Source organism: Haliotis rubra, unplaced genomic scaffold, assembly GCF_003918875.1.
Source record: "Haliotis rubra isolate DU_JTF1 unplaced genomic scaffold, ASM391887v1 Scf28, whole genome shotgun sequence".
NCBI lineage: Eukaryota > Metazoa > Mollusca > Gastropoda > Lepetellida > Haliotidae > Haliotis > Haliotis rubra.
Window position 1 is genome coordinate 3,131,182 of NW_025766891.1, and position 19,745 is coordinate 3,150,926.

The 19,745-nt window shown below is 37.9% G+C and overlaps 1 protein-coding gene across 1 annotated transcript in view; it reads left to right on the forward strand.

Moving 5' to 3' along the window:
• LOC124281151 (guanine nucleotide exchange factor DBS-like) overlaps positions 1-19,745 on the forward strand; it is a 155,181-nt gene that overhangs the window by 57,007 nt on the left and 78,429 nt on the right. The window contains 5 exon segments of the mRNA XM_046717177.1: positions 1,682-1,798; positions 2,219-2,478; positions 6,349-6,463; positions 7,236-7,283; positions 7,285-7,359. Of these exon segments, the coding sequence (XP_046573133.1) occupies positions 1,682-1,798; positions 2,219-2,478; positions 6,349-6,463; positions 7,236-7,283; positions 7,285-7,359 (615 nt within the window).

The window sequence follows — 19,745 nt, forward strand, 5'->3', positions numbered from 1 at the left end:
CCTTCAGTGCAAGTAGGTATGAAATGGAGTGATGTCAATTTCAGAGCTGAAAGCACAAATTGCAATTTATGATGTCGTCGATTGCAGACGTAATGTACATTTCAATCATGATGTTCTGTGTACATGGAACAGACATCTTATTTCCCGGCCAAAAAAGTACTAAAATATAACAATGGCTAGTCTAGCCATACTGGTTTATTGGAATAGTCATTATTCTCGGTAATGGCGGTTTTAATGTCATTATGACATGACCTTCTTCTTCAAGATTCTGTCTATTTTTGACATTTCACTAAACCATTCACGTTCTGTTGGTGTAAATGTGTCAGAGATTCAATAACAAGTATAAAACATGAATCTTTTATGAAACTGTGAAGTTGATCAGGAAACTTTAAAAGAAATGTTTATAAGTTTTTTTCATGTATTTGTCTCCTGATGTCATGGGAGAAGAGCTTAATGTTTGCTTCATGCACAGAGCAGATACAGAAGAAATGCATCTGAAAACTGTGGATAAATTCACACTAAAAGCTATTCCCTGAAATGTGTGAATTCAACCCAAGTATTTCCATAAAAAGAAGGTATTTTTATAATTGGCGACCATGTGTTATCACCAACGATGGTTTGTGAGCCACATTAATGCCCTGTGTGATGGGAACAAAACAAAATTGGAATTAACCTCAGCTGGTATTGTAAATTCTGTGTCTGAGATGCCCTACTGAACGTGCAAATTTTTTCACTGTTTAAGTGTATAGGGTTTTACAGAGTGCCGAAATGTACATCAAGTATCCATGTATGTCTACAAATGGACCTTGGGTGTGTGGGGGGTGGGTGGGTTGGTGGGGGGTCTGTGTGTGTGTGTGTGTGTTTAAGCCTAGTGATTAATGTGTTCGCTTGCCATGTCGAAGGCCTGGGTTCGATTCCCCAAATGGGTACAACGTATGAAGCCCATTTCTGATGTCCCCTGCCATGATATTGCTGGAATATTGCTAAAAGCAGCGTAAACCTCAACTCACTCACTCACTACAGTCGACTTGTAACAGGGCAAGGAATCCTCCTTCCCATTCACCTCTTTAGTTATGTGGACAAAGCATCTATCTTCAGATCAGAATGTCCTTGGTTCGAATCCCAGCATGAGCCTTGAAACACTTATTGCTGCTTCAGACATATTTGAAAATATACATTGAATCCCCTTGATTGACATTCATACTCATTGCACCAAACTTGTGAGTGAGTGAGTGAGTGAGTCTTGCATCAACAACTATGCAGGCATTTGTAGCAAGCCAAACTTTTGGATTTACAATGCCATTTAGAAAGTGGTCAAATGTAACAATGTAACCATGGAAGTCTTTGTGTGCTGTTGGTTTGGTGCCTGACTCTGAGGGTGTGGGTTGGAATCCCAGATGGGACTCAACCCAACAAAAGTACTAGAACATGTACTTTACTAAGAAAGTGTAATCCCAAATGTAACATGTGTTACACCAAACTCTTGACTCCTATTTCCTGTAAGGAACCCTGAAATTAGTTTTTGAACGTCATTATTGAATCTCACAGTATTGACCTCAACACCATTTCATTCCTTAACAGGACCGTGATGTTTCCGGATCCCTGAAGTCAGTTATTTTTGGGAGACCTCTTGTTTTGAAGGTCAAAGTAAACCCCCGTGTGTGACCTTGCTGTATTCCAGGTAATCCTATGTGACAGCCCCGTGGAGATGCTTGAACACGTGGACCCGTCCATGCTGACCACAGACGTGGGCGGGGCTCTGGAGTATGACCCGAGTGAGTGGACTGAACACAGATCGGTGAGTGTGAGGGTGGTGAAGATTGATTAAGTGATTCTTAAGATGCTTTGAATGGACTTTGAACTGTTCTTGTGAAAGATTTGGAGTTATGTGTGTATCGATCATATTTTTCACCAGGGAGTGAAATTACCGATAAAGATAACAACAATGAGAATCAGTAGATCCTGGGGGATGATGATGATGATGATGATGATGATGATGATGATGATGATGATGATGATGATGATTTGGGTCAGATGATGATGATGGTGATGGTGACAACAACAATGATGATTTGGGCAGTGATTTTGGGCAGATGATGATGATGATGATGATGATGATGATGATGATGATGATGATGATGACGACGATGATGAAATTGTTACTCATAAGACCATGCCCTTCCACCCTATACAGCCAAATTTCATTATTGTTTTCCAGGCAATCGAGAAGTTTGCTTTCAATGTCGACGCCATAGGCAAAACTCTGAATAACCTAGTCAAGAAGCTGGATGAGACAGACCTTCCAAACGACGTCCCAGGAACAGAGACGCTGATCAAAGGCCACATCCAGGAGCGGAAAGAAGTGATGGAGGATGTAGCCAACGCAGCCAGTCACGGCGACACGTTACTCAAATGTATCAGGGGAGACAACTCTGAAGTGCCTCTAGTCAAACTCACCAATGTCTTGGAGCTGGAAAGGTGAGTGGCTAACTCCTTCCCAACATACGACACCAGCATACAAGTGGCCTGGATCGTTAAATATTTCCTTCCAGCCTGAAATGTGAATGAGTGAGTGAGTAAGGGTTTTATGCTGGTTTTAGCAATATTCCAAAAATATCACGGCGGGGAACACCAGAAATGGGCTTTACTTTTTGTACCCATGTGGGAATCGAACCTGGACCTTCAGCGTGACAAGCGAAGCATTTAAGCACTAGGCTACACCATTGCCACTAATAGCAGATGTTATCTGAGGTTTTTATTAGCTGGCTATTTCTCTGATTATATACCAGTTTTGTTGTAATCAGGTTGGTTCAAGATTTCAAACTAATGAAAAAGTCTTCAACCTACCCTAATATTTTCATTGTAGTAATTACATAAAAGTTGGTATAATTAAAATGGAATAGTTCAAAACAATTTAGCTGGTTTAGGTTTCCTTATCGTTAAAACAGTCATCCATTTTGTTTAACAAAACAGTCAGTGAGTTCTGAACTCTTCTCGGGACAGTGGGGTAGTCTAGTGGTTAAAACGTTCACTCGTCTCACTATGACCTGGATTCGATTTTCCACATTGGTACAATGTGTGAAGTCCATTTGTGGGTCCCCTGCTGTGATATTACTGAAATATTGCTAAAGGCGGAGTAAAACCAAAGTCACTCACCCACTCTGAACTCCATGCATGGTTGGGAGCCATCTGGCAATAAGGGAAGTAGTAGCAGATAACAATGACATTATTGAGAGCTCAGGAATGAGCTTCACTGTGAGGAGCTTTGTATGAAATCAGATAAGCCAGTGTAGATGCCTTCAGTTTGCACTCCTTGCTGCACTGCAATCATCCTCGATAATCTCCAGGGTATACGTTCCGATAAATCTCCACTATACCCTGGATGCCTCTACGGCTCGAGCCGATGATTTTATTACCTCCCTTGGTTGGCTTTTTATCCAATCAGGTGTCTACGCTGGGAAGTTGAGCATACCAATGTATACCCTGGAGATTATCGAGGATGCACTGTAATGTATGCAATCGTATGAGGCAAGAGTTATCTCCCTTGTCTGGCTGAACTGTGAATGTTTGTAAGAGGTCTTGTGATCTTATTTGATTTATATTTGTAAAACCTTAAATTCAGATATTTCTACATGTGACAATTATGCTAGTTATTTTGTTGGTAATTCAAATATGATTAGACCTACATCTTTATATGAAACCGAGTGAGGTTTATGTAAATTGGAAGAAAGGTTTTTTGTTGAATAGACGATGACCACTCAATCTGTACATATTTTAGATTGACAATGTGAGTATTGTGTTATTGATATCTTGCCACTGAAGGGGCGGTGGGGTAGCCTAGTGGCTAAAGCGTTGGCTTGTCACGCCGGAGACCTGGGTTTGAATCCCAACATGTGCACAATGTGTGAAGCCCATTTCTGGTGTCCCCTGCCATGATGTTGCTGGAATACTGCTAAAAGCGGCGTAAAACCAAACTCAGTCAGTCTTGCCACTGAAACCAAGGCTTCAATTTATGTCAGGGTTTGCTGTGTGAAGTCTGAGAATCTGATGATCAGAGAAGCTAACGTAAAATCTCTTTATTAACTGTTTAGTGTACAATCATGATGAGAATTTTATCTTGCGTCTTCAGATCATTCACTTAATAGACAGGAAATAATTTATTCTATAGGACTTCTTTTGGTTTGGGGGGGCTTTACAAGCTGACTGAAAAAAATATAATTATGCATTAATGGCACTTTTAAGATTATATTTGTCCGATTTAGCAATTAAATATAAACCAAAAGTGAGATTTCATCATGCCTATTTATGTTGAATAATATGTGTAAAAACCTCATTATGACAATAAGGCCAATCTGTGGCTCTGTTGTCTTGTAATTGTTCCTCTGTGATGTTGTGACCAACCAAGTTGGAAGTTGAAAATTATTTTCATTTGTGTTTTCATCACTGAACAAGTACTTTATTCATAATAGTTATTCAGTATCGCAACATCTGTTCCAATTTTTTCTGTTTATTTCTTGATACAAATCTACATGACTGCCAAGCTGTGTTACCTCCAGACTTTTCAGTGTTTTTGATCAATTATACCATTTACACAGGAATAAGAGCTTAATGTGACTCAGATTTGTTTCAATTATTGAAAATACTTTGACCAATAACATCCTGGCTAGTGTTGATCATCAGCACCCCTTATGTGTCAAAACCCTTAATGGGATTACTGATTTGGTTGATGCATTGCATAATGCTCATGATTTCAATCACTGGGTTGTCGGGTTCAAACTCTGTTGTTTACAGACTGCTATCATGTAGCTGGAATATTGCAAAATTCGGGGTTCAACGTATAATAATAGTACTTAGCATTCTCTGACATACAATGCAATCCATATCAGTGAATGAGTATTTGACAGTGTTCTAATGGCAATTTATTGGTTAAATTTTCGACATAGTTGAAAAACTTATCAACATTTTCAAAATCAAAAATTCTGCTGAGTCAGCACAAATCAGATGGCATGAACAAGGATATTCTGTTTTAAATATTTATTCATACATATTTATATGCTAATCAACAGTGATGAAAAGCTTCTATTTGACAAATTTCAAAATTTAAAAGAAACAATTAAAAAGTGATTTCCTTCTTTACACTAAACAGCAAGACCAATTTGAATGCTTCACATTTTGATTAAAAATATAAATATTAATATTGTCTGAGACAATTTACCAAATATGGTTAGTTGCTGTGTAAATATTGTTCACGAGGCAACACTTTCCATCTTGAGTGAGGGCTGTGTGCCTAATGTGGCCGTGTATGTTTATGTAGATAGTATTTATACACGACAATGCTGTGGATTGTATATTTGTTAGGAATGGATACAAACAACACGTGGATCTTGCACTGACTGCTTGGCTCATCAACAAAGGTCATCTCAGAGTAGCCACATCAAGTGTCTTAATTAAACATCTTCGTAATTTGATGTTGCTAAGAATAGATATTTGTTGAATCAGAATCTAGCTGAGCTGCTATGTTGGTCTGTGTTAATTTCCTCGTTGGTCTGCTTCGTCACATGTTGTGTGTTAATTACATGTATACACGGCCGAAGATACAGGTTATGTTGACCAAAACATTGGGGTGATGCTGGGTGATCAGTGGTTAAAGTTGCAAAAAATAAATTAGGCCAGACCAATTTTATTTCTTGTTTTACGGATCTTCCTGTTGTATTTTTTCAAGAATAAGAAAAAAAATTAATTAATATTCCCAACTCAAAAAATAAAATCATAATGTTTTTATTGGCCCAAAATGTAAACTTACACGAAAATTTTGTTCAGATTTTTTTTTTGCCCCATATACACTTCATAAATTGGCAAAAGTAAAAAACTTTCAGTATTTAGTAGGAATATAACTTTGACTGGTGATTTTATTTTATTTTTTTTTCCCTCCTACCTTTAGGTTTTCTGAAGACAAAAATCCGTAAAACAAGAAATAAAATTGGTCTGGCCTTAATTTAAATTAAAAATAACAGCAATGTTGTGCTTTTTACAAGCCATATGATAGCAGACAAGTTCAGAAACACCTTTTTGTAAAACAGTGCATGCTTTTTGACATGGTGCAAAATTTAGTTGAAAATATCTGCAGTATATGTTTACATGTTGTGTACTTGCTCACCCATGATATGTTGGACAATATTTTTGCCTTGAGAAGGGGTATGGTCATGTCTGAGTACCCCTGCATCTTTTCAGTTGCCCCTCACCCCCTCACAGTTTGAAAAATTAGGGGCATTTTGGGGGCGAGGGGTCGCCATTCGGCACCTCTGGTGTGTGCTGTAATTATTCATATTTCTTTCGACATATTTGCAGGCTTCTTGTTCAGCTTGAAGAGACAAAAAAGAAATTTGGTGAATTCTGGAAAACCCACGAAGACAAACTACGTCAGTGCCTCAAACTACGGGAGTTCGAAGAAGAATTTAAACTTGTGAGCATTTTGTGTATATGTTTTGATTTGTCTCAATATTGTAACTTAACAATACTTTTTTATCACTTTCATGTGATGCAAGTGTACGTAACATTAGGCAACTTTAACCTCTAGTCCGAAGCCTGAGTCAAGTAAAATTTTATTTGGTGTACTTAGCTCGGCAAATAATGATTCAATGTTATAATTTGTATCAAGCAACTTATGCTAATCTGAAAATGCAACTTAGTTCATAAGTCTGGTAGCCATGCTTAGTGACTTTATAGATAGCATATCATTGTTCCCCATTGATGTAAGATTTTCTCTTAACATTACTCACTGGATTGTCTGGTCCAGCCTTGATTATTGCCGAGCTGCTGTCATTATCCTTGAATAATGCTAATTCTGATGTTACACAAAACATAAAAAAAAACAGATTTTTTTATTTATTTGCATGTCGTAATACCACATATATTAAAAATGATGAAAGAGACTAGCACCCGTGAAGATCCAGGTTATAATTCATCTTTAGCAACCCATGCTTCTTGTAAGAGGCGACTAACGGGATCGGGTGGTTAGGCAGACACATGTCATCGTATCCCAGTTTCTAAGATGATCATGATGTTGATCACTGGATTGTCTGGTCCAGACTTGATTATTAACAGACCGCCGCCATATAGCTGGAATATTGCTGAGTGCGTCGTAAAACTAAACTCGCTCACTCACTCAAAGAAACAAGTAGTGGACATATCCGTCGCAGACCAGCTGTGGACAGTTTGTATGTTTCTGTGTACAGATTCAGTATGCCATAGAGCGCAGTGTCGAGACACTGGAGACGAAGATGCCCCGAGACGGGAGAATCAGTGACGCAAGTTGAGACCCAGATTCGAGGTTTTGAAGAATTTGAACTGTCAGCTCGGGTAAGTGACATCTGATTCTTGCAAAAAATGTACATATCACTCTTTGAATGTATTTTGCTTGTAGAAGGTGAGACCATTATTTGACATTTTTTATCATGATCTTCATTTGTCATCACAGTCAACAGATAGATCACTGAATTCAGATATTCTGCAGTGTAGTTTTATTTGCAGTTGAGACAATCAGTTTGTATTTCTGTCCAAGCAAAGGGACAGCACTCCGTCACCTTGCTTTGTCCCTCTCTCTGTCTCTGTCCAGACAGAGGGACACTACCCTGTACTCGTGGTCCTGTCTGTCAGTCTGTTCAAACAAAGGGACATCACTCTGTACCCACTGTCCTGAGTGTTTGTCTGTCCAAACAAAGGGACATTACTCTGTAGCCTTGGTTCTGTCTGTCCAAACAAAGGGACATTACTCTGTTTGTCCAACTAAGGAATATTACTCCTTATCATTCATTGAAGCAAATTTGACAAATAAATGTTTTTTGTTCAGGTTGATATTCAGTGTATTGAGTAGTTAAATATGTCAATAGCACCAATTAAATAATTTTTATGATTTAATTTTTGGGGTGATTTATGAGTCATTGATGTATAAGTTTAAGGTGCAAAATCAGGGGCGGATACAGCTTTTTGAGAAAAAGGGGGGCACCCCTGTACTCCCCCCCACACACACCGCCCCCCTCTGGTTCCGTCTATGAACATTAAGTTCAATAATAAATGTTTGGATGGTATGTTTCAACCATTAAGGATTGATATCAGAGCAAAGCATTTTCTCCAAATTATGTTGTACTATTTCAAGAATCGTCCTTGACATCATGTCAGTTCCACATACAGATAGAAATCACGTTATTGATGTTCAACCTAAACATTTGTTTTGATGGTATTGTGCCTTTTGTGTCAAAGATCAATTTGTAACCTTGAAATGAGAAACTGTCATGAAAATAATCACCTTTCTTAGAAGTCAGCTGTGAGCAAAGATTAACCGTACCTAAATAGCAACAAAACATCTAGGCAAATAAAAAAACATCAATCTCAGTTGTTTTTTCAAAATAAAGAATCATCCCCATAAACACAAGGCATCCTTTTTTCACACTGAAAACGTTTTTCTGCAAATCTACGGGTACACTGTGTAAAATTCCTACTGACAATTTGTCAATAGAAAAGCCTGTTTCAGGAGGGAAAAATGCCATGCAGTTTGGACATTGGTCTGAACACTACCGCTGCAACGCTTTGTCATTTCTGTGGGGTTTGTCAGTGTTCTTCCAATCTTTTCCACAAACAATGCTTTCTGTTTGTGTGTAGCTGCTGGCAAATAGTACAGTACTGGCTTTTGTGACACCATTCTGGTGTGCACTTTTCTGGACAGCTTGGTTTAATAGGAGAACATTTTGATAAAATGTTACAGACATTTATTATGTGTCATGTATATGTTTAAGTGCTGATGTTGACCCTGAATAGTCAAAGCTGTTGATTTCAATGTTTTTTTAAATCATGATATCGGTACGAGAAAATAAATAATTTATGTAATATTTCATTTGCGTCATTTTATTTCCTTTGGGGATTATGCTTGTCTAATTCATCATTTGATTATTGTAAGATGAATTAGACTGATATTGATGATGACATTTAAAAAATCTGTTACTGTGGAAACATGTGACACATGCTGGTGCCAATCATGTCACGCTGCAACAGCTTGTCGTGAGTCAAGAATTTGCTTTGCGTATTACAATATCTGATGTTCAGGTATTCCTGCATGTATGGTTGTACCTGTGTTTTCTTCGTATAATTGCCTTCTCTGCATTGCCTTTTATACGAAATGGAATCTGTTTTGGTTGATAATTGTTCTCAGTCTTGTATAGAAATATCTCTTTCTACAATGTAGAGATTATGTAAGGGAATTTGTCTCCTGTGTCCTTTGTCATTTGTAAAACACAGGCAGGACTGATTTGTGTGTAACAGCAGGGTATGAAACTCCCAAATATTTCAGCCAGACCACTGTGCTGGTTAGATGTAAAACTTGCCAGCACTGACCAAAACTTACCTGGTCACAAGATATCTTGATATACATGTCTTAATTTTAACCCGACTGTCGGGCAGGTGAATATGCGAATCTGGCAGTTTGTGTTAAAAATAACCTGTCCCGGGCAGTCGGACAGGCAGGTATTTCGAACGCTGATGGTGTAGATCATATTGGGTTTTTTACTTTTGAATTATTCTTTTTTCAAATGTAGATGAAGTAATCTCAAGCTGACTGTTTTTGTGTATGTGCATGCGTAAGAGTTGGGTTTTGTTATCACATCAGGCCATAAAGTTTCACAATAGTGGGGGAAATTGAGATTAAATATATTTTATTGTTTCACCTCGGAATGAAAATTCATGGCATGGAGGACATGGGGAACACAGTGAGTTAGTGAGTTTGGTTTAACGCCCCTTTTAGCAATATTCCAGCAACATCACAGCGGGGACACCAGAAATGGGCTTCACAAATTCTACCCATGTGGGTTATCGAACCCGGGTCTTCGGTGTCACAGGCAAATGATTTAACTACCACGACACCCCAATATGTGCAGAAAATGGACAGCTTTATAGCATGTTTGACTTCCTAAGACTTACTTTCATGATACTGTCTGCAGGTATTTGAACCCTGGTAACAGCATGCGATATTCTTGGGGAGGGGAAGGAATGAGGTAGGTGGGTGTAGTGGTGTAGTTGGCAATGGCTGTTATTATTCATATTCAGGAACAAATTATTTTCCCCCAACCCTTTCATCATCAAACATCACCCCCATACCCATTCCCCCTCCTGAGGCGGTTGGGTGGCCTTGTGGTTAAAGTGTTTGTTCGTCTTGCCAAAGACCCAGGTTCAATTTTCGGAAAGGGAAATTGTGTGACGCCCATCTTTGGTGTCCCCCCCGTGATATTGCTGGAAAATAGCTAAAAGCAGCATAAAACTAAACTCACTCACACACACTCACCCCTTCTCCATCCCCCCATTCCCCATCCCCGCTTCACACAAACACACACATGCACAGCATAATATTCAATGGTTGTCTTCCAACTAATGGACATGGTTTTCCTTTGTTAAAGAAAGAAAGTCAGTGATTTCATGCTGAAAATCACCCATCAAGAGAGAAAATACTTACATGTATCTCAACTAAATAGTATTTAGTGATGCCAACAGATTTATTTTCTTTTCATGTAACCTTTCCTGCCATATAGCTTGAATATTGTTGAGTGCAGTATAAAACTAAAACTCTAACTAAAACTCTGACTACCATATATTACTGTATAAAAGGTAAATAATCTTGTCTAGTGATGTTAAATTGCAAATTTGACGTCTCTACTGACAAAGTCGTCTTCTGTTGTTTGTTCACGCGAAGTGATACGATGTTGTTTTCTTACCCCTGGAAAAAAGTTTTACAAAAGCGTAACCAATGGATAAGACGACCCCCTTCTGCAGACTGCTTTTTGGGGTCCTCAAAATTCGGCTTATAGACAGTAATATATGGTATTCAGTTTTGGTGAATGCATTATACTGCAACTCTGTCACTATGAACTGATACACTTCCACAAGTTAGTGTCCTTAATATGCACACTGTTAGTTCAGCGACATGCCCAAGATAATTCAGGATCAAACAGGAAAAGAGAGGGAGTCATAGTAGAACCCGGACTCAGTCCTCTTCCTAAAAATACAAATTGAGGAGGCAGCCAGATATATCTCCAAATGATTCAAACAGGAAGCCTTAGTTGTAACATTATAAACTTCCTCCTTGAAGTAGACGATACATTTTAACAGCTATAAAGTCCTCAAAGTTTTGTGATGTTGCTATGGCAACTAAATAGAGACAGTCGGTGATGGCTGGTGCAAATGTGTTGAATGCTGAAGGGACGCTTAAGCTAGCATTTAAACATGTGTTGTGAAATGTTTCAAGCAAAAAGTATTAATAGTTGCAAACAGGTACTTATCATTTGTAACATAAATAGTGAGTGAACAACATTCCAGCAATATCACAGTGGGGGACACCAGAAATGGGCTTCACACATTGTACCCATGTGGGCAATCGAACCCAGGTCTTCGGCGTGACGAGCGAACGCTTTAACCACTAGGCTACCCCACCGCCCCTGCAACATAAATATAATGATGATACTGTTATTATTTTAAAATGTTTCATATTTTTTATATTTTACCAATGAAATGTTTGAACTTTTTATGCATTCAATCATATTTCCTATTATATTTTTAAAATTTTTCTTTCATACTGATCATATATAATTAAATATATTTGTTAGGCTATTCTCAGACCCAAAGTATCTTGCAATGTCCTCTGTGTAACCTACAACCATGAATGTTTTTATTGACTAGTTTTCCATTCAAAAGGGCAGGTGGGGTGGCCTAATGGTTAAAGCGTTGGCTCGTCACGCCGAAGACCTGGGTTCGAATCCCCACATGGGTACAATGTGTGAAGCCCATTTCTGGTGTCCCCCGCCGTGATATTGCTGGAATATTGCTAAAAGCGGCGTAAAACCAAACTCAGTCAGTCAGTCCATTCAAAACAATGTGTATTACTTCCTGACAAAGTCACTCTTTATATTTACAAGAATGAGTAGCTTTGAATTAAAACAATTCTTTGAAGGTCTTGTCAGAGATTAATCATTAGAAAATATTTAAGAACAAATATGTAAAGAGTCAGGAGAATGAACAAATCAGCTGACTGAGCAGAAACCGTTTATAGCGTCAGTTCAGCTTTAAATCCAATAAATCAGCAAAAAAATAATTAAACAAGTGTTAATGACAAAATGTGTGTTCTTCTTGGCCAAATATAGATCACCACGTTCATCAGCGTAGACAAATGTTTTTGTTTACATGGTTAAGTTTCATGGGGTCAGTATACAAATGATAAACAAGAACCCTCGCCAGTCTCTCACAACCTTGTTGATATTTCTTGTGTGAGTGTAGAAAATGTTCCAAAGCAAACTCCGGGCACGAGTTTGCCTAGGTGACGAACCATAGGACCATTTGCAATCAGCTCACGAAGAAGGTGGTACCAAACTGAGACACTTGCAGTTTTGAAGAAGAGACGGTCAGTGTGGTTGTGATAGTGTTGTGCAATATGGTGCAGACATGTGTTCGTCAAGGAGATCAGCATCACAGAGATAAACTGCAGCATCAGCGATATAAAGATGCTGTTAAGGTAGGCATGAAGAGTTTTTAAATGTATAATTTATTATTTTGATTTGGTGAAGAAGATTACTATGAATCAAAGAAAACCAAGAAAAACTGCAACTTTGGAAGGAGAGTACTTAAAATTTATTTGTTGTTTAGTGCCGACTTTGCAATAATGGAGCAGTGTGATGGGGACTGATACTTAGAAAACAAGCTGGACCTCAAATATTGTTAATTTTAAACATTATCTAAAAAAATTCTCTTCCCCCTCCCTCTCCCACAGAAAAAATATGTTTGTAAAAATATGGATTTTAACCAACTTGATTGTTTGGTGTGAGAAAGTTTGGTTTGTATATTTAGATTTTTGTTTCCAGAGCACCAAATGAATCTTTCAATTGTTTCCCCCAATACCCTTATGGGGGTTGTTAGGGCTGCACTCGGCTAGATTGTCTACTAAATTTTAAAAAAGCCTTTCCTATGATAGTCTGTCTCACCAGTCCCTGGACCATATCATTTTCCCTACTGCCCTCCTAGTCTGTCTAGCCCTGGACCATCCTAGTCTATCATTTTCCTACAGCCTAGCCCTCCTAGTCTGTCGGGCCGGTGGGGTAGCCTAATGGTTAAAGTGTTGGCTCGTCGCGCCGAAGACCTGGGTTCGAATCCCCACATGGGTACAATGTGTGAAGCCCATTTCTGGTGTCCCCCGCTGTGATGTTGCTGGAATATTGCTAAAAGCGGCGTAAAACCAAACTCAGTCAGTCAGTCCTAGTCTGTCTCAAAGTCCCTGAACCACATTATTTTCCTTACTGCCTAGCCCTCCCTGTAATGCTAAAGCCCTAAATGAAGCAAATCTAGATTTCCCAAGGCTCGGAATCTCTGGTCTCCCTGGGGCTCCTTTTCAATTTAAATGGGTTTATTTGTTGCAATCAAAATTATATATATATTCAGAGACTAAGCGCTAGTCTACTCTTGTCAGAGAAACGAAGATATGTTTTGAAGTTCTAATTCACAATCATAACTAGAAAGACCAAGGTTGAGCAATGGTCTCCTGTTCTAATCAAGTAGGTACAATGTTATCTTCCATCCAAGGCTTTTGCGCTTGAGCTGTACATGTCTGACTATAAGCCAATGTTATCACTGAACTAGCGGGAGGAGACATTCCCGCCTGTCACATCCTGGAGATGAAAAAATGTCTGTGGAAAACACTTGGAAATGCCACTTACAGTAGTGGCGGGTTGTATGAGTGAGTGAGTTAATATTTATCATCACATCAGCAATATTCTGCTATATCGTGATGAGAGGTCATCTGAAGGTATGGGACATTCAAGGGTAGCATTTGGTGTGACCAAGATCATGAACCACATGAGTTATCTCCCTTGTGACACATCTCACCTGTATTGCAAGTCGTCTCTTTGCATTAATTGTGTATTGTGATATGTGCAGAGAGCGATGAGGTTTGAACTAAATGAGTTATTATTAAAGTTTAAGGCATCTATTTGCCTCTTTAACAGGTGAAAGACTAGTCATCAATTATATCGAGGGAAGCTACTGACACTAAAGATGGGTCAGGTCAATGAATCACATGTATGGGAAGGACTTCAAGGACTTTTTAATGAAGAACTGTGTACATAAGGGAATGGTGTGGTTCTATATTTTGAAATGATAAAAAAAGACAGAAATTTTAACATTATTTAAGGACTGTTTATTTATCATACAGATGGTGACAGGTTTGAAAAAGTAACACTGTTCTGTATTTTCAAATAATGTTTTTTTAAAATATGATCATTATTTAAGGACTTTATTTCTTATGAAGGTGGGTTTGCATGAGAAAATGACTAAATTCTATGTTTTATTTTAATGTAATTAAATTATATGTTCAAGCGTTTTTTAAACACTGTTTATTTATTATACAGTATGGAGGTACAGTTGTATGGTTTTAATTGTATTGGGTGAGGGCAAGAGGGTGATCAAAATATAGCAGACCATTTCCTCTCTTACTCTTTAATAATGGAATAATCTCTCAAAGACATAGCCGTGAAGTGTTATGACAAATATCAAATAAGTTCTTTTTGTTACAAATTTTATGTATTCTCAATGTCTATCTAGAATATTGATCTTCAGTAACCTATGCTTGTCGTAAGAGGCGACTAATGGGATCTGGTGGTTAGGCTTGCTGACTTGGTTGACACATGTCTTCGGTTCCCAATTGCGTAGATCGATGCTCATGCTGTTGATCACTGGATTGTCTGGTCCAGACTTGATTATTTACAGACCGCCTCCATATAGTTGGAATATTGCTCAGTGCAGTGTAAAACTAAACTCACTCACTCACTCTTAATGTCTATCAATTAAAGTTTTAATTCAATTGTATTTCATTTTAAGTAAAAAGTTTACATAATAAAATGATTCATTTCTTACTGTTCAGTAAGTGAATTTTTCTGTGTGTTTTAGAGGAAGTTGCTGTGGTATACATGGTTATGTTAAATTTTGCTTTCGTTCAAATGATGAATAATATATATGTTATTTTTCTAAAACACATTTTTTATTATTCATCACAATCTACACATGCACTGAAAGGAAACAACTGATGTTAGTTTCTCCTTTGCATTAATAAAATCTGTGGAAGTTGGAATATATTTGATGAAAATAAATAAAAGAAAATATATAATATTAGCAGTTAAATGTTTTGTACTTGCTATGGATTCATTAATTAAACATGCTGTTTGTCTATCCATTTGATCATCCATTCAATAAAACGATAGTCGATTGTTTCTGTTGTTTGTTCAGCCACGTGACACAAGTTTTACTTTCACTGGCCTCAATAAAACACAACAGACACTTGAATAACAATCCCTCATGGCTATTGTGCACAAGAGAACAATAATTTCTAAAGGCTTTTGAAATATTGAAAAACAATTATTTTGTATGCTGGCCTACGAGCTACAGTCACATAGCACACGGTACAGCTGAGGTCGCATGGAGAACAAGAGCTGAGTAGTGTACACACCTGTACTCACGCTCTCCTGACCTCCATTGACAGTTCACGGAGCATCTTCGTCTTTGTGGAGATACTTACTCTGTACCATATATGCACCTGAATAGGAGACTAGAAGCATCCCAGCTGGCAGAGAGTCAGGATATTTGTATTGTGGAAATTACGATGCACACAGAGCTTGATGGACAGGTAGGATATGTATATTTCAGTGGTGTAGTTGTTGATGTCAGCTTGTAGATTTCAGACTGTGAAATTCATGATGTAATGACATGGCCCTGGAGCTGTCTAGTTACTCAGGCATCAGCTCAGAATCAATAGTCAAGATATACGAGGATTATTTCCTAGCTGATATGCAATGTCTATTTCATATATACCTGTGTAGAAGATTATTTCTTAGCTGATATGCCATGTCTATTTCATATATACCTGTTTAGGGATTATTTCCTAGCCAATGTGCCATGCCTATTTCATATATACCTGTAGCACAGATGGTTGTTTCCTAGCCAATGTGCCATGCCTGTTTCATATATACCTGTAGCACAGATGGTTGTTTCCTAGCCAATGTGCCATGCCTATTTCATATATACCTGTAGCACAGATGGTTGTTTCCTAGCCAATGTGCCATGCCTATTTCATATATACCTGTAGCACAGGCGGTTGTTTCCTTGCTGATATGTCATGTCTATTTCATAATATACCTGTAGCATAGAGGGTTGTTTCCTAGCCAATGTGCCATGTCTATTTCATAATATACCTGTAGCATAGAGGGTTGTTTCCTTGCTGATATGTCATGTCTATTTCATAATATACCTGTAGCATTGGGTGGTATTTTCTAAGCAGATAGCTATTTCATATACCGGTATACTTGTAGTATAGGAACATTGTTTCCTTGCAAATGTGCCATGTCTGTTTCATGTACATCTGTAATATACATAGAGAATCTCACCTGAGTCATCAAAAATCACTCTTCATTAGTTTTCAATTAAAAATGTCCATCTCTGAACACAGTACTACCATTAGACTTACAGTACAGCAATGTCATAGCATTGTGACGTCATCAAGTTTATGACGTCTAAGCATTGTCAGGCCATTGTGCAAAATCTACTGGCAAAAAGATATCTCCTAGGAGATATCATTGGATCTAACACAAGCAATATCTCCTGTGGAACACAGTTTTGGATGATAAAAGGTTGTGTTCCTTAATGCTTATTTCATGCTGACAAATATATGCCTTTTCCAAAGGAGACATGAATCTGTGGTGATAAGTGATGTCTATTTCCCTCCAGTTCATTCCACGCGTATCTGTCAGAAGAGACAGATACACTCTTTTGTGATACATGATGTCAATTTCACCCTGTTTCATTCAATTCTCAATTCATTTCTGTTCCATTTAGTCTGTATAATCTACCAGCCACCATGCTTAATGGATTGCTTAATAATTGTGGCACATTTTGCTCTGGGTCAGTGATCCTTTAATGAGCTAGATGAAAATAAACATTTAATACCCTTCTCCATGACTATTTCATGGGAAATTCCTTCACATAAAATTAAAATCTTTCAGCATTATGTTAGCAGACACTGTAACATAGTCTATGTTGGCATGGCAACCAGTTCCTTTAAAAATTTGACAGTTGGTAGTTCACTGATTTATTCATGAATATGACAATTTATCATCATCTGATTGGGGCAGTGAGGAATACCTGAATTGTTGACTACTGACATCTGTTGTGGTTGGTTGGTTGATTGGTTGGTATGTTGGTTGGTATATTGGTTGGTTGGTTGGTTGTTTAACACTACACTCAGCAATATTCCAGCAATGTGGCATCAGTCTTTAAATAATCAAGTCTATAGTCTGTTTGCAGTGAAAACATACCGATGAATTTCACTTTAAACAAAAAAGTAAATCAAATAAAGTGAAATTAAGATTGCGAATCCTCATAATTTTACCTTGCCAATTGAACATTAAAATCTCAAAATTTTATTCAAATTAGGATAAAAGTTGTTTAACAAACAATCATAGATTTAAATCGCTATTACTGGTTTTTATTACAAGGGGGTAAGCACAGTAGTTGGAACAGTGAAACAAATGTATGTGCGGTACATGAAGAGCATTAACTTATAACAAACCTTTTCGTTTTTGGTGTTTCATTTGATGTGCATACCCCCTTGTAAAACAAACCAATTATAGCCATGTGAAATTATGATCATTTGTTAAACAACTTTTATCCTAAGTCGAATAAAATTCTGAGATTTATATGTTCAATTGGCAAGGTAAAATCATGAGGATTCGCAGACTTAATTTCACTTTATTTGTTTTACTTTTTGGTTAAAAGTGATATTCATCGGTACGTTTTCACTGCAAACAGACTATAATCCAGAGTCAAGTCCAGTGATCAACAGCGTGAGCATCAATTGGGTATAATGACATGTGTCAACCAAGTCAGCGAGCCTGGCCACCTCATCCCGTTAGTCGCCTCTTACGACAAGCATGGGTTACTGAAGATCAATTTAACCGGGATCTTCATGGGGTATCTGTTGTGGTGTGATAGTGGCTCTTATAGCGCTAGTTTCATCAACTGTTGTACTATGTTTGTATTTGTAACTGTCTAGGTGTCATGATCTGATGTATGGTTGTGTCAACAATGTCATACACAACCTCATATTGCTGGTATATATCACTCACGGTAATACATTATGATGGGTGTTTGTCATTTGTACATCGTCATGAATCATAAAAAAAAACATAATTATCACATTTGTATCACCCCTGAGTGACCTGGTTAGTTAAATTGTAACCCTGCCCTTTGAGCATGTTCTGCAATGTACAACCTGTCATGAAATATGTGGGTGCTACCCTCACCTGTCATGTCAATATCACGAGTTATGCAATGGCATGGGTGGTTCATAATTGTCTTATACCATCATCAGATAGATAGAGCTGCTGTCAGGGAGATATAAATGCAGGGTGTGGCGAAGGAAAGAAAGATGTAGTTGAGGAGATGGAATACACACTGCCTATTTCATCCTCACCTTCACTGGAGGCAAATATACAAGATGAAATATACACCAAATAAAATATACACCAATTTCTATGTTTATATTTGTGATTCAAAATACTGTAGGCAAATGAAATGTCAAGGATTTGGAATTAATGTCAAGGATTAGAAATAAATATTCAGAGAAATGTTAGGAGTGACAAAGACTAATACGATACATGCTCTATAATAATGGAAATATAATCTATATTTAATTCATGTGGAATTCTTAAAGGCAGAATGTTGGAACAATATGTCATGTAGTCCTTGGCTATAAAATATGAATCGATATAATTTGGAAATGTAATGTCAGTCTTACTTATGCCATAAGAGAAAATTATGTTTACCATGCCACAGCAAAATGAATTCAATAATTCATATGCAAGATTACAGGTAAGGCCTGCGATACAAATGTTTCGGTTCCTGTTTACGTGGGCTACGTTCCAGGCGGACTTGTTGTAACAGCGTCAATGGGACAGACATTGATTCCTTGCGAAGCTGTTATGGAACCGAGGCATGATTTTCTTCTGCCTGGATGTTGATATTCCATTGTCCTTGTGTCAGACGATGCAACATTTATTGATGGTGTGACATTGATCAGAGGAGCGCACAGGGAGCAGAGATGGACAGTGTGTGAAGTCATTGCTTCATAACTGTGCTGATTGATGGATGGTGGGATGGGCGGATGGATGGATGAATTTACAGATGGATGGATGGTGAGGTGGTTGTGTGGGTGGATGGATAGACGGACGAACAGACGGACGGAAAGAATGTTGGTGGGATGAAGAATGGATGGTGGGTTGGATGATGAATGGACAAATGGATGGATGGATGTGGGATGGATGAATAGATGTATGGGGCTGAAGGGGGTGTGGGGGTGAGAGAGAAGGTGTCCACATGAAACTGAACAAAAGGGTTTGACATGATACAACTGGAATACAGTTTATAATAATTTAACCCAGGGCAACTCACTCACTCCTATAGTCTGTTTGCAGTGGAAACGTACCGATGAATTTAACTTTAAACAATAAACTAAATAATAAAAAGTGAAATTAAGATTGCGAATCCTCAAAATTTTACCTTGCCAATTAAACATGTAAATTTCATAATTTTATTCAACTTAGGATAAAAGTTGTTCAACAGACGATTAGATGCTGCTATTATTGGTTTGTATTACAAGGGAGTAAATGCAGTAA